At 46.6% G+C, this 27,196-nt stretch overlaps 1 protein-coding gene across 1 annotated transcript in view; it reads left to right on the forward strand.

Annotated features, from left to right (window-relative positions):
* LOC142558345 (ATP-binding cassette sub-family C member 2-like) overlaps nucleotides 1–27,196 on the forward strand; it is a 144,838-nt gene that overhangs the window by 19,976 nt on the left and 97,666 nt on the right. The window contains exons 3-9 of the mRNA XM_075670490.1: nucleotides 3,018–3,152; nucleotides 6,181–6,321; nucleotides 7,124–7,258; nucleotides 15,922–15,983; nucleotides 18,912–19,028; nucleotides 19,867–19,998; nucleotides 23,877–24,039. Coding sequence (XP_075526605.1) covers nucleotides 3,018–3,152; nucleotides 6,181–6,321; nucleotides 7,124–7,258; nucleotides 15,922–15,983; nucleotides 18,912–19,028; nucleotides 19,867–19,998; nucleotides 23,877–24,039 — 885 coding nt within the window. The remainder of the gene's footprint in view (nucleotides 1–3,017; nucleotides 3,153–6,180; nucleotides 6,322–7,123; nucleotides 7,259–15,921; nucleotides 15,984–18,911; nucleotides 19,029–19,866; nucleotides 19,999–23,876; nucleotides 24,040–27,196) is intronic.

The raw sequence follows: 27,196 nt of genomic DNA on the forward strand, positions 1-27,196 counted from the left end.
TACGTACGCCAAGCGCTTTCCGTTTTTTTACGTGTTTAAGACGGAGAATATTACCGTCAATATGTCTGGGTAATTGGTTTGAGAATAAAACATGAACGGCTGGCCAAGCATTATTGGAAATAGCTATATCAGTACTCAGCCAAACGTAGTACTTCAGCTAGAAGCAACGATCTTTTGTCTTCCACTGGGAACAGATACGTTTCCAAAGCAATGGCTCTTATGCTTTCTGCGTGCTCTTAAGCACGCAGAAAGGCTCTTAAGGTTCTGCGTGGGAAACTTCTACTGTATTCTTGGTTGTCGGAGGGTATAGTTCTGTTGATGATGTACAAATTTCGCAAAAGCATTAGTTGAAGTCTAGCAATTCGGGCGGTGGACTAGCTTTCCGGCATGCTTGAGCCACGATAGTTTTTGGCCACTAGTACCAAGTACACACATCTGCCATAGACATGGTATTGACTTACTCAGCTGTTGTTGATTCTTATCCGGCGCTTGCAGAAAGCAAAGCGTTCAAAAATAAAAATGTGCAAATTTGCCCGTATGGCGAAGCATCGATTGCGATAGCAATTGATGCTTACGACAGCTATACGAAATGACGATAGCAGTTTCATCGGTCGTATAAACTTTTAAATATTCGCTAACTAAATCAACAATCATGGTGCCACGCACGCACAAGCAAGTATGAGCATTTCTCACTCGATGACCGTGGCAACTCAGGGCAACATTGCCCTGATCCACATTTGACTGTACACTGTTGCTGATTGGCTATGGCGTTCCTTTGGAGAGCACAAGACCATGGGTTCGACTCTCGGCCATGACAGGTCGCTCTTGAATGTGGTCGAAATGCATGATTGCTCGTGCACTTGCATTTAGGTACAGTTAAGCACCGTCAGGTGGTCTAAATCTAAAATCTTCTACTACGGTGTGTCTGAAATCCACAGTGTTGATTTGAAAAGGTAAACGCTCCCGGATAAGTCAGATCTGTCTCTGACATTTGCGAGGTATTCATGTGATTAGTGAATTGTCTAAGTATGCAGAAGTGTTGTGCCACTTGCTCATCTCCACGCACCCCGGTGTCATTATCACTATTATGAAACCTGATTTGACCGCTACAAACGACAGCGATGTGGCACGGCGAACTGGGATCCTGGCTGCTTGACGCTTGATGTATCGCGCACGATACACATCAAAGAATTCCAAAAGAAAAAAAATGTAATGTATCTGTTCGGTATGTGTGCCATGTCGAGCATTGCCGTAGTTGCAGCTGTTACCCTTGAACAAAAATTTCATTTATATTTGCCTTAAAATAATGCATGGCAGCTGGTTGTCAGAAGGTAGCTTTGTACAAACAGTTTATTTCACAAATTGATAAAGCTCATAGTAGATGTCCAAATTGTGGAGATGTTTGCTCTAAGCAGCCTACTGCCGTTTTGAATAATAAAGAGAAAGAGTTTATTCTGTGAGTCAACCTATAGTTGAATTCTGAGATATTACGTCCCAAAACCGTGCGTTGATTATGAGGCACGCTGTAATGGGGACTCCGGCTTTTGGCCACCAGGGGATCTCTGCCGTGCCCTCAATGCACGGGAGAAGGGAGTTTTTGCATTTCGCTTCCATCACAAGCTGTAGTTGATGTATCATATTCGAAACAGCATGAATTTGTGGGTGGTTTTGTGGAGGAGACCATACATCAGTTTCTTAGCCACACAACTACGTCAATAATACACTGTAACGTCTTTATCTGCTTTGCTATTTCTTAGCCCCATTATTTTCATCAATGTGTCTAAAGATAAAGAAAATACTAGTAGTGGTTGCGATAAAATACCAAAGGGCCTGCCGTATTTCAGAACCAAATAACAAGAAAAACTATGAAAAATTCTATAAGGAATCTCATGGAAGCATACTTCTCTGCCTATGTCAAGCTTCTGAAGCGTAGGCAAAGAAAAAATCTGCATGAAGTGAAGCGTGGGAAGTATTCGGCCTATATAATGAAGCTACGATCTAGTCAATCACATAGACATCAAACATAAAAAAGTTGCATGTACTAGATGAAGCTTTCATAATGCACTGTATTCTTTACAGAAAAAAAATTGCAAGTAGTTTCATGGCTCTAATACTCTTTGCCGTATTCCTGCAAATAAAATATTTTTCTGAATGGTTATAAAGCCCACCTGTGAGCGCGTTGTGTAGAATTTATCATACGACAATATTTCCGCTATTCAACTCGTAATCATGCTTTTTTTAAAAGCCATATTTGGGAATTTCTGGCCTAACAAAGTCTTCTTTACTTTTTTCTCAAGAAAATGAAAATTATCCCACATGTAGGTTACAGTTTCTGTCTGAGTACTGATACTGCTGCATGAAGCGTACACGAACTGCCCGTGTCTCTGAAATTTCTTTATTTCCTACTTTCTTTCCTATCCTCTCGTCTACTCTTTTCATTCCCTCCTACCGAAAGAGGAGGCAGGCATTGTGCCCCTCTCGATGGCAGATGTCAGCTTGCTCCCTCCCTGTTTCCTTGGCGTGCTTGTGTTTCAGTAATAATAATAATAATAATAATAATAATAATAAACAGAGGTTGCACGAATGTTCCGCGCTTTTGGTACATTGATCATTGTGAAACTTGTTTCGTTTTATTAAGAGAGAGAGAGAGAGACAATTTAATTGAAAGAAGGCAGACAGGTCCGCCAGAGAATTATGTGCACACACTAGGATGTGCACAAAGTGCCAACTTGGACATATGAGCGCGAGGCCATTTACATCTCCTTTCTTTAATGTGGCACGCAGCTTCTAAGTTCCACTATCAGGGCTTTCTGAGGCAGTTGACCACTGAGGTTTGGAGTGCAGATTCACATTGCTTTTATGTGACTTAATTCGAAGATGACACATGAGAAACATGTGCCCCTCTGAAAATGTCCAGTACGCTCCACTGATACCCTAAGAGAATCTATTTAGGGTCATCATTTCCGCGGAACCTGTGCACGTATGATTGAATGTAAACTACTGTCTGCAATCTGCAGGTGGTGCTCGTAATTTCAAGCGCGCTGGGTATCACCAAGGCCTGCTTGTCCCTCAAGAACACCGAAGACAAAGGAAGCTACACTACAGTCACAATGCTGAATGGTGTCACTGATTTGGCAATGGCGCTTTCTTTGGTGAGTTTCAGTCGTTTCCTAAACCAATTTACATGAGCGATTTGTGTGTATGTTAAAATGACTTGCATTCTGTGGTGTATTCACTGGGGTAGGCACAAACTTCAACATTCATTGCTCGCCAGGATCATTTTATGCTCAGAACGTAATCGCAACCTGTTACTGCATGGAAATTTTCAAAAACTAGTAAAAAGGCATGCAAATGTAAAGCGCATGTTGGAAGCTGTCTGAAACGAAGCTTTAGTAAAGGGTTATATTGATGGTTCACAAATAACGGCGTTGCGTACGATTTTGTTTACTTTCATTCTACGCAACGAGTAACCTAACGGAATGTTTATGTTTACCCAGCACCAATTTAACAGCTTTATTTTCGTGCCATTTTTTTTTACTGTGTGCGCGTACAGCATCGTTGACAAGCTATGCCAAACGCAAACACCAATTTAGGCACATGCACCCTTTGAGGCGTATGCCCAACGATGCCCAGAGGTCGAAAGCGATGTATGATGAGTCATGATAGCGAATGGCGCACTACGCGATCAAGTAAGAGAAGAAACGCGAAGAAACGAGGACGCAGCAAGGACTGCGCTGTGTCATCGTTTTTTTTTTCTCTCATTTCTTCGCTCCCTTGTTGCCGTAGTGTGATATTCACCATCGTGAGTGAACTGTTCCCACACTTCCCGGATTACCACCCTGCTAAGGTGAATAAATCTTGTTGAGGGAAGGATGATAATGGCAGGTACATGCGTATAAAAGTGCGACACGCATCAACCAACGTAGAATTCGGTACCTTTTGTGTCACATTGGGACATGCCCATTCGGTGGCATGGGCCAAGAGCGGGCACACGCACAGTGGCACTAGCGAATGGCTAAATATGAAATTAAGTAAATAAAGCTTCTGTGCGACATAAATCACCGTTCTATTAACCGCTCGGTGTTCTTTAGGGATATCAGGAGCTGACATTAGATGTTCAGGTTTGATGTAGGAATACTATTGGGGTATGCCAGTTCTGTAGAATTCGCAAGTAGCGTACATATATGAAGTGGCCCGTCCAGAGTGGCTAAATGAAAGAAAATCAAGTAAATCCAAGTACCCGTTAAATACAATTCACTATGCCATGAACAGATCGGTGTGCTTTAGAGATGCCTGTGAGCCCATGTTATATGTTCAGGTTACATGTATGAAAATCAATTTAACAATTTATCTGTACAATTATTATCCGCATACTTGGTCATCATGCAAGGGTTCTATAAGCCACTTCGCTGGTAGTTTCCTATAAGCTTCGTATTAATGCGAATAACGTTATATGCCTACTTCGGCCTTCTTGAGCATCGCTATCTATCTAGCCTCTTATGCCGGCCCAGTGACCCAAGTTGTCTATCTGCTTGGGCCACTAGGTATGAGCTTCTAATCGTGATGTCATCAGGGTAGCTCCATTGTAATCATTCCAGCGTCGTCATCCTGCTCTCGTCATGCTATCGTGGTCACGCCTTCTAGCCCAGCCCATTCGCCCAAGTTGTCTAACAGCTTTGTTTAGTAGGTATGGGCCCGTGGTCATAATGCCCGTCGCGGTACCTGCATGACCTTCATTCCAGCTTTGCCATCAGACAATCGTCATGCATTATTTGTCACACCACCAAAGTGACGCCGCCGTGGTCGTTCAGTTGTCGTCCTTCCAGCTTCGCGATCTGACTCGTCATGCTGTCGTCGCCCCACTTGGTACTGAAACCCAGTGGTCCAAGTTTTTAATAGCTTGGGTCACTAGATTATGTTTTCAGGGTCATATGCCATTCTGGTCGTTGCATCGTCCTTATTTCATCTTTGTCATGTGACTCTCATCAGGCCATCGTCATAACGCCATCGTCATCGCGCCGTCGTCGTCGCGCTATCGTCGTCACGCTGTCGCTTTATTATTGTCATCGCTGCAGTAACGTGATTCATTATCGCCATGCTGTTGTCGTCATACCACTTTCGTCATTACATCACTAATCTTTCATCGTCATTGTATTGTAATCATACTGCTGTCATTCAACTGTGATTGTGGCGCCCTTGCCATGCCGTCGTCGCCAGTCGCTATGATGCCTCCATTGTCCCACCGCCGTCGTGATGCCGTCGTAGTCCTGTCACGATCGTCACTCCAGCTACGTCATCCGGCTCTCGTCAGGCCGTCGTTGTCGCGCCATTGTAGTCATGCAGATTTCATCATACAGCCTTCGTCGCGCCATTATCATCACACATTCGCCGTCATCCCTTGTCCTATGTCATCGTCATTCCGTCGTCGTCAGTGCATCGCCGTTATACTGAGGACAAAAGCTTGGAAGGTGATTGAGCCTCTTGCAGATGTTAATCAAACGTTGACACTCGAGCGCGGCTCTCACAAAAAGTTATACGGCTCAGAGACCCCCTTCTCACTCCCAAATCAGCCAGGAAGACATTGTCATCCGTCGACTTTAACTAAACGCTGAATCACCTGTACTGCACGAACCGCTAGTTGGGCATGACTAAGCGTAGTCCTTGTGGCATTGGCCTGCGCTCTTCGTTGCTTCTTTTTCGTCCAGAGGTACGGCGACCAAGTCGGCCAATTCACCACTGTATAGGAGTTAGCGTCACAGTACACGTTATCTGTCATTAAGTTACCGAAAAATTATGGCATGCTTAAACGCTGACTGGTGCAGCTAGAAGGAATACATGCGCGAAATTCAGATACACTATGACGGACGCAATTGTTTATGTGCAATTGTGCGCTTACATAACTATCGTACTGCCGTCATTAGGTTATAGTGAGTGTCATAAGCGTCAGTCGTAGCATTCGTACCTCTGTTAGAACTATGATACCAACTACTTTCAAGTCGTCTAACTTCGTCTGAAATAATTGGTGTTAATAAAGCCCGTTTGTGCAAGATGGGTGAGTGCGTTATGTTCAACTTTTTCCTCATTACAGTTTCCATGTTCTGAATGGATCGACTGAGACTGGACATCAATTTCCGCTGTGATTGTCCACCAGTCTGCAACTAATCTTTGTTTCAATCACAGGTCTTACTGGCCCTCATAGCGTGGCGACGCTGGCGCCGGTGCCTGCCACCGTCAGGCTTTATAGTGGCGCTGCTGGGCCTATTGTCAACAGCCTGCGTGTTAGAAGCCTTCCAGAAGTTCACGGTACTTTTTCACGAAAAGGTCAGCAGTCTATAAATATTTTCAGTTTAGCATTGTGCACACTTCATTTCAAATTAAATCTCAGGAAGGGTGACCTCCAGCTTGCGCTTGACAGCAGGAAAGTTTTAGAGGGCCACTAAAACCGATGCACTAAGAGGGGGCTTTGTCTTGCGTGTAACTCCGATTTGCCTATAAAAATTTGGAGTACTATTAAGCTACGCCTTTAAGAGTGGAGTGCGATAGCATTCAGATTCTCGAGTGCTTCTCAAGCTTCTCGGCAACTACAGCTTATGTATGCGGAATGTTTACCAGGAAACGCTGGCGGCGAACGCCATGCACGAAGGCTAACTTTGTGTTTATTTTTCTGATGGTGTGCGAGGAACTTCTGGCGGCCGCGCCGCTCCTACTGAGAAAGATTTCAAACGGCACCAGGAAAATGTTATCGCTTTAAAAAGGTGTTTGTGTTTGAGTTTCCGCGTGACGGAATTATATTCAAGTTATATATTCAGAATTACATTCAAATTACAGTCAGACGCTGTCATGTCTGCAGGTTCTGTGTAAGTTGTGCTCTACAGTTCTTTGACACATTCTACTTAGGGAAATTCAATTGCTTCAGCAACTTCTTTACGCTACACGTAGGGCCTGCGCCGTTGGGTTAACATCAATTTCTCTGCTTGTCAACAGAAGCCCCAATCGCAACCTGTTTTTATTTAATGAGCTTTCTTCTTGCTGAAAATATTTTCCAGTTGGAGTGTGCATATTCGCAACTACAAAAATAGGTTTAGCAGGATACATATGCTATAGCATACTTTCTTTTTTACAGCGAATTACTCTGTCAACTAATGACCTCCTGGAGCGATCCATCATTGTCTGTTTCACTGTCGCGGCGACAGTGACCTGGAACTTCGTTGCGTCTGAACTTCAAGACTTGGTCATCAGAAGGCCAACTGCCTCTGTGGTAAGTACTTCAGTATGATGTATCAAACACTGACGGCAACAAAAGACAGCAAACAACGACGTCTATATGGGCCCCATAGAAGCGAGTCGATTAGGTTTGTGGGGCTGAAACCGGCCTGTCCCGATCATATAGACATAGTCGTGTCGTGTGGAGCAAGCGTCGAGTCGGGCTGAATCATCCTGGCTGCATGGGTTAAGCTGGCCTATCTTGACCCATTTGCAGCGAGCATGTATGGGGGAGACCAGCCATCATAATTACTTGAACTGCACCACTGACGCGTCGGCGTTCTTATGCACCGACAGCAGTAACGCTGTAAGTACAAGGAAGATACAAGCACTGTGCCGCAAGCTCATCTACGTAACAACAATAGCCATGAAATAAACCTATTGAAGACGGCTGCGGCAACCGGAAGCCCTGGTCCGCTCACTGATTACAGTCTTTACATCTATCCGAGTAGAGTTCTGGGTAACAATGATTATAAGTGATCGGGTTTAGGAAGGTGTTTGTTTGTAGTCGGCGCCATGCTCTCGCCTGCTGTTTAGTTAATGAGGAGTGTGGTGCGGGGAAATGCGGCCTTCCTAATCTGTAGTGTTTGGTGATTTCATTGTATTTGATCATGCGGTCTCTCTCCGCACTCGGGTCCCACGTTGGTCCTGCCCCTGCTCGCCTCGCTAACTCTCGAGCTAGGGTGCGTGTGGTTTCGTTGCCCGGGAGGTAGGGGTGGGCGGGCCCGCGAATGTTAGTCGTGATTCTTAGAGCCACTTTCGAGACGTTTCCCTTAGCGAAATTATGACGTGCGGTTTAGAGTCATGATTACGACGCAGGCCGTTGTGGAGGCGATCGCCAGTGCTATTTCCACTTCCTCCGCAATTTCCAAATTTTCTGTTTGTATCGCGCAGCTGGCAAGCGGTCAGCCTGCTTGATTTGAGGCAACCACTGCCCTGTGTCATGTGTTTTTCCATTAGCTTTCCGATGCAGGACGTCTATGAGATTGGTCTGACATATTCTATGTGTGCCTTTTTCCCAGGTTTGGGTATTAGTTCTCTCAGGAGAAGAACATATTCCTTTAAATTTGCAACGTTCAGTCCAATATATTGCAGTGTTCAACATCGCAAAAGCCTACAGGGTTTTTGGGTATGGTACAAAGAACATTAAATTTATATTAAATTATCGAAGTACACCTCAAGAAAGATTGGCATTCAGTGAACGATAGTAATTCAGGCGACATATTGCTTAATTACTTAACTTTTTTCTATACGAGTACGCCACGATGTGGCAGTTTTTAACGGATGCGGTGTATTTTAGTATTTGTGGTGGTGGTGGTGGTGGTTGTGGTGGTGATGTTGAAGCAGGCGGGGTTAGCCTGGCATACATAGCCGGCAATTGTGCCGCCTGATCCTCCTTCGAGTTGAGATCAGGGGTGTGTTACCAGGTGTCGATGAGCCCCGCGTCTCGCAGGAAGGCTATCAGCAGTCGTTGCGCTCTCTTCCTGAATGCCGCGGGCCCTCCTGGGAAAACAACGTCTTCAAAGGTCCTGTACGTGAGTCCGCTTTCTTTGTGGTTTGTCGACCATCGCTTTTCTTTCTGTGTCAAACTGCGGGCACAGCCAAATGAAATGTTCGATGTTGCCAATGTCACCACAGAAAACACAGAGTGGGGAAGCGCGAAGCCCAGTCTTGAATAACCAAGCTGGTGTGTACGCGGAGTCGGTCCTGATGCGGTATAAAAGCGTCGCTTGATCGCGTGTAAATCCATGAGTCACACAGGATTCGTGTGGATTCTTGTGCATCTCTCTAAAGTGAAGGCGGATCGCACCCTTAGGGTTTCGAAAAGCTTTTGGAGCTTTCACTTTTGGGACACATGTCAGCGCTAGGCGTGCAAGGGCGTCAGCTTCCTCGTTTCCATCAGTTCCTACGTGTGATGGAATCCACTGAAACCTTATGCTAAACCCTTTGCTCGTTAGGTCGTCAACCAGTGCCAGAGACTGCCTTGTCAATTTCTGTAGAGGTAGGCCCCGATGTAATATCTCTAATGCTGACTTGGAATCCGTCAGCACCACGACATCTCGTGCAGAAAAGGCCCCTAGTTTCCGCAAAGCCGCGGTGATTGCGGCGCTTTCTACTGTTGTAGAGGAAACTACGCGATCCAGTCAGCCAGACCATGACACATCAAGGGATGGTATGCAGAATGCAGCTGCACAACTATCTGTTTCTGCGCACACCGAACCGTCTGTGTACACTTGTAGATGGCTTTGGAACACAGTGCTCAAGTGGTCCAGCACAATAAACTTGGCTTCGGCAGTTGAAATGGTGCGTTTCGTCGGTAGGTGGGGTACAGTGAGGCTGCAGATAACGTCCGGAAAAGACCATGGCGGGTCCAGGCGACTTCGTTTAGGCCATTCCAATCCTAAAAATCGGAAGGTGTTCAGCGCCGCAAGGAAATGTGAGCGAGTTCTTGCTCTTAACCGCCGGAGAAGCGCCGTGCCTGCGCGTGACTCACCCAGCCCTAATAGCTGCGTCAGCAAGGCCTGAGATGTCAAGAGGCGGAGTGGAAGAGACTCTGCCTCATTAGTGACTTTCTTGTTTGAAGCAGCCGTTGGAACTCCCATTGCCAAGCGAAATCACTTTCTGTGCACTGCCTCCAAGCGCTCGAATTGACTCGATGACGGTGATACCAGAGGGAGCTGATAGAGAATGCGGCTTGTTATCAGTGCAGCGTTCAGTTTAAGCACAGATACGGGATTGTTTCCCCAACGCACACCTGCCAATCGACGAAGTGCGTTGATTCTTTGCAATGATGCAGCCACAACAATTTCGACCGCACCACGCCATAGTAGCTTGTTGTCGATGGTGACGCCCAGGAATCGAACATGAGTTGCACGAAGAATTGAATGCCCTCTGATATTCAGCGTCAGACGTGTTGACTGGCGTCTCACTCCCGGGAAAAGCATGAAGGCTGATTTTTCTGCTGATAAAGACAGGCCAAGCGTCGATAAGTGGCGATCGATAGTAGAGATTGCGGCCTGGGATACCCGGGCCAAACGTTTGTGTTGGTACCCCGAGATCCAAATGCAGATGTCATCCGCGTAGATGGACATTTTAACTGCCGTCCGACCTACTTTCAGGGCATCTGGAAGGCTGGTCATGGCAACGTTAACAAGCAAGGGGGATAGGACACTTCCTTGTGGGACGCCGAGCAAAATTCGTCGTTTGTCACTCATTATACTTCTGAGCTTAACTTGAACACATCGATGTCCTCCACGCTTCTGGGATCTCTCCTATGCTCCAGACATGATTAAATATGTCCAGAAGTGCTCGTTTTCGTTCATATGGCAGATTTGTCAGCATCTGATTGCAGATCAAATTGGGACCCACAGCACAGCGTCTTCTTAATTTTCTAAGCACCAAATCCAACTCACGAAAGGTGAACGGCGTATCCATGGTATGGAATGCTTCAGACAAGAAAGGGTTCGATACTCCTGCTGATCTGCCAGATGTGTATACGTCTGCAAAATCTTCTGCAAGGGTTTGCAAATCTTTTCCTTGCTTTAAAGCAAGTGCTTCGAATGACCTGTGTAGGCGAATCTTTCCGGATAGGCTATTCATTACTCCCCATATTCTTGTCATGGGAGTAAACACCGATAAACTCTCACAGAAAGCAGCCCATTGAACTCGTCTTAACCTTTTTGTGTGACGACGGATGACAGCGTTTATCCTGTTGTATTCAGTTTTCGCAGATGGATTTCCCGTTTTTGTCATTAGTTCTCGCTCCGCTCTCCTACGCGCTGCGCAGAGGTTCTTTAGTTTCGAATCAGGAGTAGGGAAATGATCTGGCAGTTTCAACATTGAGGTAGCCACTCCTTTGCTCCGCAGCATATCTGCGAACAGCTCACCAGGAGATTCGTCCAATGCTTCTATGTATGTGTCCCAGTGGGTCACAGCACAGAATTGTCGCCCAGCAGTGTGAAATCCGGTGATGTTGGTGAAGATCGGAAAGTGGTCACTGCCCATCCTGTCTGGGGCCGTTATTGACGATACGACAAGGTCTGTGGAATGGATCACGAGGTGTATGGCACTCCATGAATCTGGTGGTCTGAAGAAAGTCGGTTTGTCATCGTTCGCGATACATAGGTCAGCAGCATCCGCGGCTGCGACAAGTTCCTTGCCTCGGGAATCTGCAGTCTTATCTCCCCAAAGCGAATGATGTGCGTTAAAGTCCACACAGAATATTATAGGAGAGGGGCAACGAATGCAAAGGTCCTTTATGAACGCTACCATGGAGACTTCCTGCGCGGACTTATATACACCGACACAACACTGAGTTTTCGTTTTCCTTGGCACACTTGCACAGCGGCGACTTCCAAGAAGGTAGAACAAAGGTCTTGCACTGCTGAGGTGACGTGAGGTATTTCTCGCCTGATGTATATCATCGCACTTCCATTTGCAAATGATGGTGTACTCGGATTTCCATGTCTGATGTACCCCTGGATCGTCCTTCCATTTGCGAGACCGGCCTCCGAGAGGGCTAGAATTGGTATAGGTATGTCTCGAAGGAAAAGGCTGAGTTCAGATAGACACTATAGAATACCGGCGCAGTTCCATTGCATTATTAAGGGCACTTTTGGACGACGGAATGGACCAAGTGGGCGAGACATTGCCATTATGCTACTGAGTGTCTGTGGAAGTAGAGCAGGGTATTACTGACTCAAGAGCCAGCACTGCTTCCAGCATATCCTTCGTTGAACTAGCAGGCATGTTCGCGACGTGGGAACGTAGTGCCGTGAACAAAGCGCGTATCACATGCTGGTAGTTTTCCTGCTGACTGTTGCCAAGTGGTACTTGAGGTCGGTTTACGGCGGCCGCATAGAGGCGTTTTTCGGACTCTTTTCGAACAGGTTTCTCAGCCGCTGTGACCGTTTGCGTTGGCTCAATAACTTCATTTATCGGTGTGAGACGCGGGAAATGAGATGCGTATTCTGTTTCCAAACCAGTTAGTTGTGGTGCTTTGGACGTCTTCTTCGTGTTCGAGGGTGCGCTTGCACTCTTTGGACCCAGAACAAACAACGTATTTCTTCGCTGAGCAGCTGTCCGCGCAGGACATCGACCGTAGCTAGCAGGATGGTCACCGCCGCAATTTGCACACACAAAGTTGTCTTTACTTGCACACGTCTTAAAGTCATGAGGTCCCCCACAGCGCTTGCACCTCTGTTCCGCGCACAACAGTACTTAGCGATATGTCCGAAGCGCTGATACTTAAAACAGCGTGGTGGTGTCTCCACGTAGTCGACAAGCTCGTGTCTGGTGAAACCAAGGTTGATCTTCTCCGGGCGTTCAGAATTTGGAGCAAATGTGAGAACCACCGAGTTAGTGCGCCTTGACTCCCATTCAGATGACGAGGTTTGGACCCGACGGATGATTCTTCTTGCATGGAATACTCCCTGAGGTCTCAGGTAGGTGAGCAGCTCTTCATCCGAGTATCATTTAGGGACTCCTCTAACAATGCACGTGTTTTTCATATAACTGTGTGGGACACGGGCAGATATGACTATGCCGCCGATATTCTTGGTCTCTAGAAGGACGTTGGCTTGTCCTTCAGTCTCTACATCTAAGAGCAATGCTCCCGATGCTGTGAAGTGGCTCTTCACTGGTGCTCCACCGACAATCGTTTCAAGCTCAGAATACAGGACAATAGGGTTTACTTGCCTTAAATCATCTCTTTCGGATGTTGCAGTGATTAACACTGGTATGCCCTCCGCCCTGTCTTTACGATGGCGCACAATTTGGAAACCACCCTCGTCTATGTCAAGGTCTGAAGGGTTCGCCACGTTGTCGTCCTCGATGATAGTTGATTCGTCTTCAGATTCACCAGTGTCTTGTCGCTTGCAGTCAGGCTGGCTTGTACAAACCAGCTGGCGTTTCTGACCCGGTGTCAGCCCTTGGGAGGTCATGGCGGGGTGCTCGTCGGTGCCAGCTTGGTTCCTTCTAGCACCTTGTGAGGCGGCGGGTGGCACAACACCCGTCGGTCTCCGATACAGAAGATATCTTTTCGAGTCGACAGACGTCTTGAACCGTTCTGACCAGTTATATTACCAGAAAATAACGAAAATAACGATAAATGTAGGCAGAGCTACTCAGACAGGCTACCAGCAGGTTCGTCGTCTTCTTCTTCTTTAGTATTTGTGCTAGTATTTTCTCCGCATAGGGGGGGTATGGTTCCCCCCAGGCCCTCCGCATTCTCCAAAGCGCCAAAAGTATCTCTCCGCATTCTCTCATTTGGTTTCCCGCTCACTTGGGGTCGATTGAGGGTTCTCCCTCTAACCCTAACGAGGGCGCACACGAGGCCGCGAGAGGACTCACTGACCGCGCCGCCTCAGCAGTCGCCCAGCCCCGCGGGGAACCCTTGCTTACGTTTAATGAGGTCACCACGCACTACTATCTGTCACGACGGGTCTTCCCCCTCCCGCACCCCGCCTTATGTAGGGCGCGGGCGGTTACCCTTCGACTTCTACAAGCCCGTGCATACCCTAACCTCGCGGTTCTTCATGCCATATACCCTGAAAGATATCCGAGTGCGGACTGCCCTGCCTGTGGACTAAGGGCAACATTGGACCATGGGTTGTACGAGTGTGAAGCCATCGGCTCCTCCTTCAGCGAGGATAGGTGGGCTGCGCTCTTGGGCAGCCCCGAACTCAACGACCAAACCCTGGCCGTCCAGAGTGCCCGCGATCGGGCCGTCAAGCTGGGCTTGGCGGTCCCTACGTGGGACTAGCCCGGTGGCGCGGGTTCTTCCCTGCGTCTTCTCTGGACCAAAATAAAGTTACTTCACTCACTCACTCACTCACCCATAATAACGCCGAAGCACAGGTGCGATTTCGTTCAGCATGAATGCAGTTAATCCAAAGCTCTCCTTCGTGAAAAGTTTAAGTTGCTGGTTTCTGACACTATGAGGGTTGATATGCCTCAATTAGATTTTTGAAACATAAGAGAGTCATCTGTTGTGTGCATAGGATGTGTCAAGTCAGCCCTGCTGAAGCCAGACTTTATCAATTTGTTCCAAAAGTTTGGGACCAAGGAGTGTGTCTCCTATTTCCTTCTCTTTTATGTACGAGCACAATGAAGTGCTCTAGTACATGCCGAGGCAGTATAGTCATGTGAGGTATGAGTCATATATACAGGGCTCAGAGGCACTTCACTTTTTCAGAAGAATCGCTTTTTATATGTCAAGCCCCTCCTGAACAAAAGAGATACCAGATTGTAACTGAAAGCTGCCGCACATGGTTCATGTCGGCGCGGACAAGAACAGCCATAACAACCATACAAGCAACCGCCACTGGCCAACATATTGTGGGCTAGGCTCAGTACGCGTGTACAAGCCTAAATAACCAAGGATTGTTCATGGTAGGCCCGTTGTCACCGTTACCCAATTTAGTAGAGCATCACGTTCGGGTTGACAATGTAGGACATTATTGTAAATAAGAAAATTGCTCTTGAAAGAACTGTCGTCAAGTTGCTGATTCCGTGGTAAAGGAATATCACCCATATCCATTACCTCATTACCCGCCGTGATTTCTTTGTGGCTATGGTGTTGGGCTGCTAAACACGAGGTAGCGGGATCAAATCCCGATAGCGGCGGCCGCATTCTTATGAGGGAGGAAGGCGAAAACACCCATGTACTTAGATTTAGGTGCACGTTAAAACCCCACGCGGTCAAAATTTCCGGAGTCATAACAAGATCGTAGCTTTGGCACGTAAAAACCGATAATTTATTATTATTTATTAACTAATTGGCCTCAGTGGAATTGCACCTCCTGTATGGCAGAACATGTTTGAACTCAAGGCGCTGAGCATAAATTGAGCCTTTGAATTATTCTGCGTGTTCACTGTGCATTCTTTCTCTATGTGGGCATCGGGTGACGTAATTTAACTAAGTAGTAATTCCTTCTTTTTAATAATAAAGAAAGAAGGGCGTGCTGAAACGAAAACAAAAACCAGAAAACGGACAGCACCTTTTCTCTCTACCTGTGTCTGCCCCCATACCAACTTTTTCTAACATGCTGTTATTGTTGTTGTTGCCTCAAAACTTGGCTTGTATCCACGGAGTGATTGGCCACACTAGGTTGATAGAGAAGTAGACCAAACAACAGAAGAATAGGGCTAAAGGCAAGCATTCGAAACAAAGCGTTATGAAACTAAATGTCAACACAAATTTTGAGAGGGCGTATGCAAATCTGAGGAAAAATAAAAATGACTTAAAAAATGTCCCACAGTTATTATATGAGCAGCGTAAACTTCCGATCACTTCATATAGCCCTAAGAGGTTGCTCAAGTTTTGCTCGTTCTCCTTCTTTTCTGTTGTGCTGGTAGTTTCAGCAGGAATTCTGTTGGAAAGGTTTTTTTTTTTTCAAACATAAGATTTGTCTGTATGTGCTGCATATGGTCTTGCTATATGTGGTCGTTTAATGTTGTGCTTTCTCGTGAGGTTTACAGGAATTCATTTACTTATTGCACGTTGCATGTTTTCAAACTAGGCTGCTTAATTTTCTATCGTCTGGTGAAAGCGTGAACTTATGCTGTATAATGTGTCACTCATATCTACTGCCAAACAAATTGTAATTTATACCTAAAGAAAAACGTTCCTCGTGCGTGTTTTGTACTAAATTCCAGAGACCGGTTGATGAAGATTCGTCATCTCTGCTTTCGCGCCAAGCCTGCACAATACTTCTTCCGTAAGTACTATAGAATACTTTTTGCAACACCTTTTAAATGCTAATCGGTCAACCAGACGAGAGAGCTTTTTGGCCCGGTTGGTATTTGCTGAAAGACACATTTACTTCGTGAATATATAGGCACGAAGACGCATGCGCAGGCTGTACGAGCGTGTTCGCTGGCGCATGCGTGCTTCTTTTTCTACTTCTTCGTGGATTTGCACCCTAAATAACATAGCTAAAAGTACGGCCCATGGAACCGTCAGTTTATCTTCCTTTTATTGTGTCTTTCTTGTGGACAAGACGGGCCCGTTTTATTCACACTAAAAGTGAGATTTCTGCAGTTCTATAGGACTTTTATTCTTCACAAGGAAAGTGCGAACACACCTATCACTAAAGGGATAAGGTAAGGAGACACAATCTCTCCAATGTTATTCACTGCATGCTTAGAAGTATTACATTGGGATGGATTAGGAGGGAAGATCAAGAGCGAATATCTCAACAGCCTTCGGCTTGCAGATGACATGGCCTTGTTAAGTAGCGATGGGGACGAATCACAAGAAATTAATGAGGACCATAACCAAGAAAGCGTAAGAGTAGGGCTGAAGACCAATATGGAGAAGACAAAGTTATTGTCCAATAGCATGGCGAGAGAACAAGAATTCGCCATCGCCAGTCAGCCTCTAAAATCTGTGTAGGGGTAGTGTTAGGTACGTCAATGACTTACAGGAGACCCTGATCTTGAGAAGGAAACTCACGGAAGAATAAAAATTGGTTGGAGTGCATGCGGCAGACTACCGAATCATGACCTATTTGGTATTCAGCGCTTCTTCTGTGGTATTTGCTTTTCTGTGCGTCATTGTTTCAATCGCGCTCTGTCAGCACAGTTCTAGAGCTTAGTGCTGTCATAAAAGAAATGGTACAATTATTGCATACTATTCTAGAAACTGTGAAGTCGGAAAGAAGCTCGATACCAATTAAGGACCACGCAAACAGTTAAGGAACGGCAAGTGTGAGGCGTAACGTTAAGAGACAGGAAGAGAGCGGTGTGGTTCAGAGAGAAAACTGGACTAGCCGATATTCCATATGACTTTAAGACAAAAAATACAGGTTGCCAGGTTCACCGGTTATCTGCCCCATGGCACAGAATGAGTGTCAAGGGAAGAGAAGCGCAGTCGGGAACGGCAGAACATTAGGTGGGGTGAGGAAATTAGGAAAATTTGCACATGCAACTTGGAATCACCTAGCGCAAAACAGGAGTAATTGGATATCGCTGCAAGAGGCCTACATCCCGCAGTGAACATAAAAATAGGCTTATGATGATGATCACGTTCAAAGTTCAGTCAGGAAAAATGCGCATTTTATAATGCCCAACTTTCTATATTTGTGGAAACAGCAACCTGCTGGATAAATGTTAAAGACTCGGTCGTACCAGACTAAAATTTTACCAAGATGTAACACAGATTCAGTCTTCGCATACGTAAGTGCTACCGGAAGCGCATGACAAGCTAACAGCATTAAGGTGGCTTCAATATTATGCGGACTGATTGCTATCCTCTCATGGTATATTTCAGGCGCCGGGTTATACCAGTCATGAACTCTGCGATACAAAAGGGGCTAAACTGACATTACATTTTCGAGACTCCGCTTTAGTTTCGCAAATCAACTATTCATCTTACTGAAATATTTCACGGTGGAACTACTCCTACTGATTTTTGCACAGAGATAACGGCACTGCAGTTACTTCAGTAACTCTTCGCGGTTTTCTTGCACAAAAATAGCAACAAGAAATGAATGGCCAGCAATGGGGCTGATGCTTTACAGTAAAGGTTTTAATTTCATCAGGCATGGTATGCTGTTGAATCAGAATGCAATACCTTTTTTTTTGCCAGATTCGGCACTTTCTAGAATGAAAACCTTATTTGTCAACGACATTCTGATCTGTTGGTCTACGTGGATGTCGAAGTGTTACTTCAGACAGCTTAAAAACCCTCAACCCTCTCATATCACGGAGTTTTATTTTTTGTGTGCCTACTTCTGAACAAGGAAAAACACGGGGTAGGCAGGAGATGGAAATTCAAGACGATGAGAAAAACTATAACAAGGTAAAAGCGGGTGCCAACGCTTCGACAAATGGACTTCTCCTTTTCAATTAATTGTGAATAAGCGTTAATCATTGAAAACATTTTTGCTCTACAAACCACGAGGGGAAACCATACATTAGAAAGAAACTTCAGTTGCTTTAGGGACACGTTGCTGTGCTTGGCACTGCACTTAAATTAATTAATAAAGAGGAGAATAAACTCCAGCAAAATATAGAAACAGAGCTACAGCAGCTCGTCTGGCACTTTTTTTTACCTACTTTCAATGTGAAACAAAAACATGTTGTTAGTGAACAAAGAATAAGTGTCAGAACCTTGTTATTATTCATCAGTTTGTGGGTAACTCTTCGCTCGCTGTGAGAGAAGAGGGCGAGTTGTTCGCATTTCAAGTTGTGTTGCCAAGAGCAAAAAAGAAAGAAATACTGGGCTATTCAGTTTTTGTTGTTGTTGTTGTTGTTGTTGATGATGATGATGATAATAATAATAATAATAATGATGATGATGATGAACGCGGCTTGGCTAGCGCTAATAAACGCATACATCATTTCAAAGATACATCATTTGTAAACGTCATTTCAGACGTGCGGTCCGAATCGTAGTCTGCGAGGCACCTTTGTGTGCTCGATCAATGTTGTGGGTATCCCATCGACCAGTAGGTGTCGCCACCTTGCAGTCCGGATATTTGGAGTCCAAGCTGCAGCATCATAGAAGAAGTGAAAATAAATAGCATTTTGCTCATGTCTTTGTGTGCGAAAATTTCCTCATAAATATGCACTTGTATAGGAAGTTTGCTGATAAAAAATACGCGCCACCTGACCGGTTAATCATAGGAGGGTCGATAACGCAGGCTTTTCAAAGACGTGAATCGACATGGAGTTTCAGCAACGGCTCGGATACCTGCACTCCGCAGAGGAATTCGTTGCAAAGGACTAATCCAGGCAATTACGGCACGACTCATCTCACGGTAACAAACAAATATTTCAGTGCTGCCGAACTTTATTCTTTGCTTAAGAACTCTTCTAGTGTCCAATACTTAATGCTGTTCCTCAAAGAATTCCCATACGAGGCAGTCTCGAGTGTGTGTCTGTGTCTGTGCGTGTACATTGCAGGCGAAAGTTTCCATGGCTGCTGATGGAAGTTGGCCTATCGTTTTGAGCCTTGAGAAAAATGAAGTTACATGCTTTCAGTAATTCCACTTGAGGTCTACTGCTCGAACTGAACTCACCAGATCTATGTACAAACATATTACTACCGGGTTTCAGTCACACGAAGATGGAGGACAAAACAGGCTTCTGGCCATAATAGAGATCCAGTAACAGTGAGCAACACCATGAACTAGCCACAGATCAGTTTTCGCACACTCGCCTGAGTGCAATATATAAAAGGCGTATTTATTTCAGTTTTATTCGTTATTTTTGGGGTTTCAAAGCTGTCGCAGAAAGTCAACAAAATATTAATTCGAATTCAACGTGCTACTGCGCACTTCGTGCACTCTGCACCGGCAATTTCGAAGGGGTAATAAGACAGTAAACTCGACTTGGCGGCCTCGTGAACATGCTTAGTGATTGCTGTAAATGTTGGCTTCGCCAAAGAAAAAGCAGCTACGTGACCTGCAAGCTACAGAAAAACTGATTGCCGTCCAATCACTGAGTGACCTGAGAAATGCGGTCCAGCATATGATTTCGGTGTGTGTCAAGACCCTGGCAAAGATAAACCTTTAAAAGGATTCGTTTCTAATGCATTAGGTCCTTTGTTAGTATTGTGAGCAATTTTGACGACAAGATTGTCTTGTGCTTTTCCAGTAAAATAGCTCCTAGGAGCCGTGGTTCGTTCGTGTTCGTTCTGCTGAAGGTCTTGTGGATGGATGTCCTGTGGATTGTAGTGGCCGTCTTGGGCTACTACGCCTCCGTAATCGCAAGAATCCCTGCCCTCGAGTAAGTTATTTGTCATGGGTGTAGTGTATAGCTGATGTACTATCGAATAATTTGAGCATAGCGCTTCCGGTAAATATTAAGGCCTTTCCGGTTTCGCTTCATATTTCTGAACCAATTGTCGAAACTGTCGTGCGCTCTGGTGGACGAGTTCACGTCACAAAAATGCAGTTCGGCGTCTGTGCGCTTCGGTGTCATTTCAAATCAAGGAGAAAAGTGCAGCAACGAAGGAGGTGTGGCGCCTGTTGCAGGCGCTTAAGTCTTTTCCACCACTGCATAGGTTGCAATGGGCAGGTAGCCGAAGGAATGTTGGGTATGGTGCTGTTTCTTGTCAGAAAACGTGCCCCAAGAAAACATTGTTTTAACAAAAGCAGTCTCGCACGTTAGAAACCTTTCCCAACGTACTCTGACAAAAACAGACGCATCGCTTCTTTATGCTAGCTGGTTATGTGCTGTAACCAAAGTGGCAGGCATTCACATCCCTGCACCACGAAATGACTAGCCCTGTGCCACGTCGTCTGCTACTAAGAGATATGCGTCGGCTGCGTTGTAAAATTAGCTAGAGACGAGGAACCATGAACTCGAGCTCAACTGTCCTGACGCAAATCAAAGAAGGCAAATCGAGGTCAAAAGTGCTTCGCTCTCTGAACTACTGTGAGAGGGTCAGCGAAATAGAAGATACCTCAAGTCAGTCAGCAGACAATTATCGCTGATCTCGAGCCTGTTGAGAAAGAAGGAGGGCTAGCAAAATGCGCGGAAGCCGGCTGTCAAGCTATTGCAAAAATCTTAGGGTTGAGTTCCAAGCCGACTGTAAATAATAAAAGTCGCAATTTCGCCCGAAAGGCGAAGCATCGATTACCATAGCAAGGGCATCTATACGAATACAAGTTTTATCTGCTGTATATATAAGCTGTAAACATAGGCATACTCAATATGCGGACAACTTTCTGTGGCTATGAAGGAGAAGCTACGGGTGCTTGCCTACTGCACATGTGTTACCGCGCCAAGTATAGTCCGGCAGCGATTGACTGTGCTTTTGGTTGCTCGGAACGGACGCTGAATCGACGCAGCTTCCACGTACGACGGTATCGCATTTCCCCAGACGCAGAGAAAAACCGCAGAATAGGTAAACCTTTACACTCAGTGGTGTATTGTCTTATTTACCTATCATTAATAAGGCGTTTATGTTTTGTCTTGCCCAGCCGAAACTACTGCGAATTAAAACGCGCCACTTTTTTTCACAAACGCTCTCCCTAGTACGATCTTTCCTTTCGTCTGTCTCTTTCTTGGTGTGTTACTGTTGCACGGGATACTCACTGCCGCCGCGGTGAACGCGCCGCAGCCGTGGACACTGACACTCCATTTGGTGATAAGAACACGCATAATTTGCATTGCGACCTATCCGAGTCACGTGAATCAATTTCAACTGCTTCAAGAAACGCTGCGGAACGCTCGATCCCCGAGGGTTGCGCAGCGCTTCTATATCCCACGCACTTTCTATGTGGGATATGTTTTCCTTATACGCGGCTGAGCGCGCGCAGCCTCCTTAGCAACCCGGAGTACAATGCCCCTCACTCCCTTCCCCAAGGCCTTGCACGCGAAAGAAGGCGCTGCGCTTCTTCCCCGCTTTCCGCCATTGCGTGCGCGAGATTGCTGCCCCATCGCCTGCTCACGCTCCTCACTCGTACATGCAGTATACTGCGCTCGGCGACGATTCTATCGCCCATGGACATTATAGGGAACCTCACGGCGACGGCGACACCGACGACAGAAACGCGCCTGGAGACTTCATGTAATGGCTATTGCAATAAAATTCCGGCGGAACCAATCTCACGAGGACTGTCGACGGTAATGCACTTAGCTTAGAAGTCTGGAAAGCAGCCCGGAGAGGTAGCCGCCACGGTTTATATAGGCCGGCCAGCCATGCTGCCGCGCAATCGCTGGAGCTGTCGATAGCGCCGCCGTTGAAGTCGAGCGCGGTAGCGTGTGCTATTCTCGCGCTGCGAGCACGTGAGCCGTTTCGTCTTACACGGCTCTGTATGTGATATTCGCGCCGATAGTGATTTCCTTGGAAAGAGTCGCAGCCACAGAAGCATTGTAGCGACGAAACGCACTGCCACCGCGAGAACGCGTCCTCCATGAGGCGTTTACCGTAGCTGGACTCCTCTTTCGGGCTTCTCCCTGTACACACTGTACTATAGATCGGTCCGCGTGTGGCCTTTAGAACGCATGGGGCCCCGGTGTCTTCGAATGCTGATAAATGAGCCATCCATGAGGCGTGTACTGCAATCGGGCTCCTGGCTAGCAGTTACCTCCGGACACTCTGCGCTATCTAGCGACGCTGCCGGAGAGGACAGAGCGGGGTCTCTGAGATGTGTGGCGCACGGGGCCGTGTGGACACTCAAAAAGATTCCCTCGCTGGCGGCGCGCCGTGTGGTACAAAGCCAGTGACTCAACTAGGCGTGAGAGGTGATGATGAAGAGTGGCGCATATCAAGTGTATTTCTGGCTGAGCTCGCAAAAGCGGCAGGCTGCTCTATGCTCTACTTCAGGGAAACATGTGACATGAGTTGGATTACGCGTACACGGGAGGAATTTAAATGTTATTCTTTTTATTTAAGAATAAAATGTTTAGGTATTCACATGGTCGCCGAGCGGAAACTCCGAGCACGAGCTCCGTAAATGGCCCAATAATTCTAATTGCATAACGAGCAAGCTAAATTCGACACACAATACGGTCTTGGTTAATTCGAACTCAAGTATTATTTTAGTGAACCGACGACCATAGAAACATAGCCCTCGTAGTGTTGTTCATGGGTCCTATCTGTGCAATAATATATTGTTTCTGTAAATAGCGCATCGTCCTTTCCACTCTCTTCATTCTCGTCTTTGTGCGCTTTTAGTTTCAAGATGCTAGCAATAAAGGATTATTCATTGATTGATTGATTTGAGTAGCTGAAACCGCGAAAGAAGCTACAAAGGTAACCAAGTTTCGAACTGTTATTTGCTGCCGCAGTAATAGAGAAACAAATGTTAATAAACAAACCTCCTTCAGAATTACAAAAAATTGTGCGTGGCTCTGCTACCGCAAACACAAGAGACTAGAGAAGCTGGGGGAAGGCCAGTAAAGGAGTGCCGAAGCGCACACAGGACACATGAGCGCCGACAACGCGTCCCTACGACGTGCGCTAAAGGCGTGTACTACGGCGTCCGCGATTGTCTTTGCCAACGCCGTAGTAGACGCGGCGGTTATCTCCACTCTGTACGGAGCGGCGGGCGAAGAGTACATCGAGGCACCCTAGCAGCTGCCGGAAAAAAACGCCCCTCCTCCCTCGCCTGAACCCCTGCCTCACGCCCTGCAGGAGAGGGCACGCATCAGGACCGCGTTCCTCGCACGCATGCGCATCGCACCTTCTCCTCACTAGGCTCCACGCACCCTCGCCGCATCGCTATGCTGCACGATGCTATTTTTATACTCTGCTTTCACTCTCTCTCACCTCTCTCTCCCCCGATTCGGCGAAGCTGCGCACGTCAGGAGAATCCCAACGAGGTTTTAACAGCTCCACTGTAAAGGGCGAACGAGAGCCAGAACAACGTTCAGGCATTCCTTTCATGCCCTGTTTCTCAAGGGTGGGATTTTTCGCAGACCACTGAGTTTCCGTGTATTCTACAGGTTTTCTGTGAACGTCTTTGAACCATTGTTTCGCTTGCGTACCTTAACTGCACATAGTACGCGAATTTAACGCTCACAGTCGCACCAGTAATCCTAATTAATTGCGTGATGTCATCCTTCCCTTTGTCTGCAGATTTATTGCCGTCTGCGTTTATTATGCGGACGTAGAAATTAATATGAAGCAGATATATTACATTTCGCGATTTCAGGTTGTTGGTAAGCAGTCGCAGCCGTACGGGCATCACCACTGCGGCACTACTTTTTGCTGCAACAACTGCCTGCGAATTCCTCATGACGTGCTACCAAATGGACCTGCAGGCTACATTGGCCGGGAGAACACGCTCTATTATTCAAGGCCTCATCTTCAACAAGGTGCGCGTTCCCAATTGTTCCAGTGCTCTACATTTAAGGGCCATAAAACTGAAGCCAGCTGCCATGACAAAAGTGGACACTGCACAGTATCGCGTTTCGCTGAATGTCTCTCGCTGCTGCAGCACTGAATAGCAATTTAGATTGGTGAGTTTGTGAAATATGAGCTGCTCTACTGCGTGTTTCCGAGAATTTCTAGCACCTTTCTCACAGGTAGAGGATGTTCAGAAATGGCGCACAATCTCGTAGGTGTCAAACTCGCTGAATTAAGTACATGGGCGTCATAAATTTTATCGCTCCATCAACACTTGTTGTCCAAGCAGGAAATGTTGTGAGGAGGGCCCCCACGAAAAATACGGAGGACGCTTCAGCATCGCTTTTAACAGCGGAACGCGATGGTACTCAAAGATCCCATGCTTCCCGGCAACTATACCTTATATAACCGTAATGTTTACCTGGAAGCGCTGCCGGCGAACGCTATGCATGAAGGCGAGTGGTCGAGCTTTCTGGCAGCAACGAGGTATGTTGCGTAGGTCACAGATGCGCGGAGGCGAGCGCCATCTGTATGGTGGTGTTGCAAGGAACTGAGCGCAGCGCGCCACTTCAGGAATGGCAGAAACGCTGGAAAAGAGGTTTGTGTTTGAGTTTACGCGAAACACGCTTGTGTCTTCCGGTATGTTCAAACGACATTCCGACGCTATCGAGTCTTTAAGCTGTCTTTAAGTTGTAGTTAGCGATTTTTCTGACGCATCTTATCTTGAGGAATTAATTAGTTCGGTAACGCCTCTGCGCCACGTAGAGGGCCAGCGCAGTTGTGGTTCGGAATAATGGTTTTCGCTGAGCGACGTCCGACGCAGGGCGCAGACACCGAACGTTTTGGAAGCCTGAAAAGGCCCTTGCTGCTTCACACGCGGTGCGCATAACCAGCACCAGGGGTCGCCACTCAATTGGCACGTAGTTTCTTACAATGGATAGTACTATACAAAAGCATTTTATGACCCAAAATATAATAAAACAAAGTTGCGGCGTACACATTAGAAATATCTATTGTAGCTCTACGGAAGAAACGAAGTGAGTTATGTCAATGTAGCACCCTTGAAAGTTTTATGTTCGGCCACGGCGGTCGCATTTCATGGGGGCGAAAGGCAAAAACACCCACGTGCTTAGATTTAGGCGTACGTTAAGAAGCCTCAGCTGATCTATATTTTCGGAGTCTCCCACTACGGCGTGCCTCACAATCAGATAGTGATTTTGCCACTGCTACGAACGGCCTGCAAGGGTACCGACCTACAAAATTTTCCCAGCCAGCCGCAGCTGCGAGAGTGGCGAGCTTCCCAAAAGCAACCTTGGAACCGTTCCCCACCTGCTGCGGCAACTCGTTTTGTAGGGACAACGATGTGCCACATCAACACACACTCGTCGCCGCTATGACTAAACGCGGTCGGACCAAGTATTGTTAGTTGATTCGCCGTGGGCGCCATGGGTTGCCTGGAGCGGAGGAATTCCTCGAACGAGATATTTTGCAGCTGCGGTCTCACGGGCGCCAGAGTCGTAGCTCAATGGACAGACACGGCGGCCACTGACTAAGGGGTCAGTTCTTAGATCAAGAGGCGCCTGCTAGGGTCAAGATCCCTGTCTGCAAGAAACCCTCTCACCTCGGTGTGTTTAGTGAAACCTCTGCGGAATTGAGTGTGTAAACCCTTCCCCTCAAAGGCGGGTCGACGTTTTGTTTACCTAGGCAGGTTTAGCAAGCAGGATCAAGGCAGTAAAGCAGCAACCATGTTGTTAAGGACGCTGCTGAGAGACGAATTGTTGATTGCAGGTGAGTAACTGGGCCTAGAGGTACACAACCAAGTGCTAAAATAGGAATTATTGATGCTGATTTCCGAAAACTCCAATGAAGAGGACATTGAAATTCAGCTAGAACTTCTCAGGAAAAGAGAGAAACAGGACAGAGAGAGAGAAGAACGGGACAGAGAGAGAGGAATGCGAGAAAGATCGCGAGTTAAGAAAAATGCAACTTGAGCTTGAAAGAAAACGTCTGGAGTTGTCTGAAGGAAGTGAAGGGGCTCTGGGACGATCAAGTGAGGCAGAATCATACCGCATGGACAGGCTGTTAAAGCCATTTGAGGTCAGGAACGACATAGGCTTGTTCCTAGGGCATTTTGAAAGGACTTGTGAGAAGAGGAACTTCGGTCCGAGTACATGGCCACAGCGGTTGCTGTCTATGTTGCCGTATGAGGCTGCGGAAGTAAATGCCAGACTCAGTGCGCAGGAGGCATATGATTATGCAAAGGTTAAGCCCAGTCTTTTGAAGAAGTACCGCCTTTCAGCCGAAGCTTTTAGGCAAATGTTTAGAAGCACAGGAAAGAATGATAGCGAGGGATATCCGGAGTCTGCGTATAGCTTAAAGTCAAACCTGGTCTAGTGGTTGAAAAGCGCGGAAGCGTACGAGAGCAAAGAAATGATTATTGAATGCATGTGTCTGGAGCAGTTTTACAGAAGCATCCCACAATCTGTGAAGCTGTGGGTGCAAGAAAGACGAAATGTAAACTCTGTGGAAAGGGCGGCTGAATTAGCCGAAGAATACGCAACTCGTAGAGAGCTGTGCGCCGAGGACGGAAATTAGGACGGTCGAAATGGACCGCGGAAAACATTTCCGTTCAAAAAGGATTCACAGTCTAGACGATGGGAGCCTGTAGGCATGGACGTAAAGCCCTCAGAAAAGAGCGAGGAGAAATCAAACGCAAAAAAAAGCAGAAAAGAAAGTTCGAATCTGTTAGACCTATCCGCTGCTATACGTGCCACAAACTCGGACATATCGTTGTCAACTGCGGGAAGCCTAGCGTACTTTTCTCCCACGTGGACGAAATAGACGAGAGTATGGAAAGTGTAAGCTCATATCTTCACGACCTGCTTGCAAGTTAATGGGAAAGCATGCCGGGTGCTGAGAGACAGTGACGCCACTATGGACATTCTCCATCCGTCTTACGTGACAGCAGATGACTTCACTGGAGAAGTAGCATGGATCGGATTCTCCATCCGTCTTACGTGACAGTAGATGACTTCACTGGAGAAGTAGCATGGATCGGATTCTCCATCCGTCTTACGTCACAGTAGATGACTTCACTGGAAAAGTAGCATGGTTGTAGAAAAACAC

Source organism: Dermacentor variabilis, chromosome 9 (genome assembly GCF_050947875.1).
Source record: "Dermacentor variabilis isolate Ectoservices chromosome 9, ASM5094787v1, whole genome shotgun sequence".
Classification (NCBI taxonomy): domain Eukaryota; kingdom Metazoa; phylum Arthropoda; class Arachnida; order Ixodida; family Ixodidae; genus Dermacentor; species Dermacentor variabilis.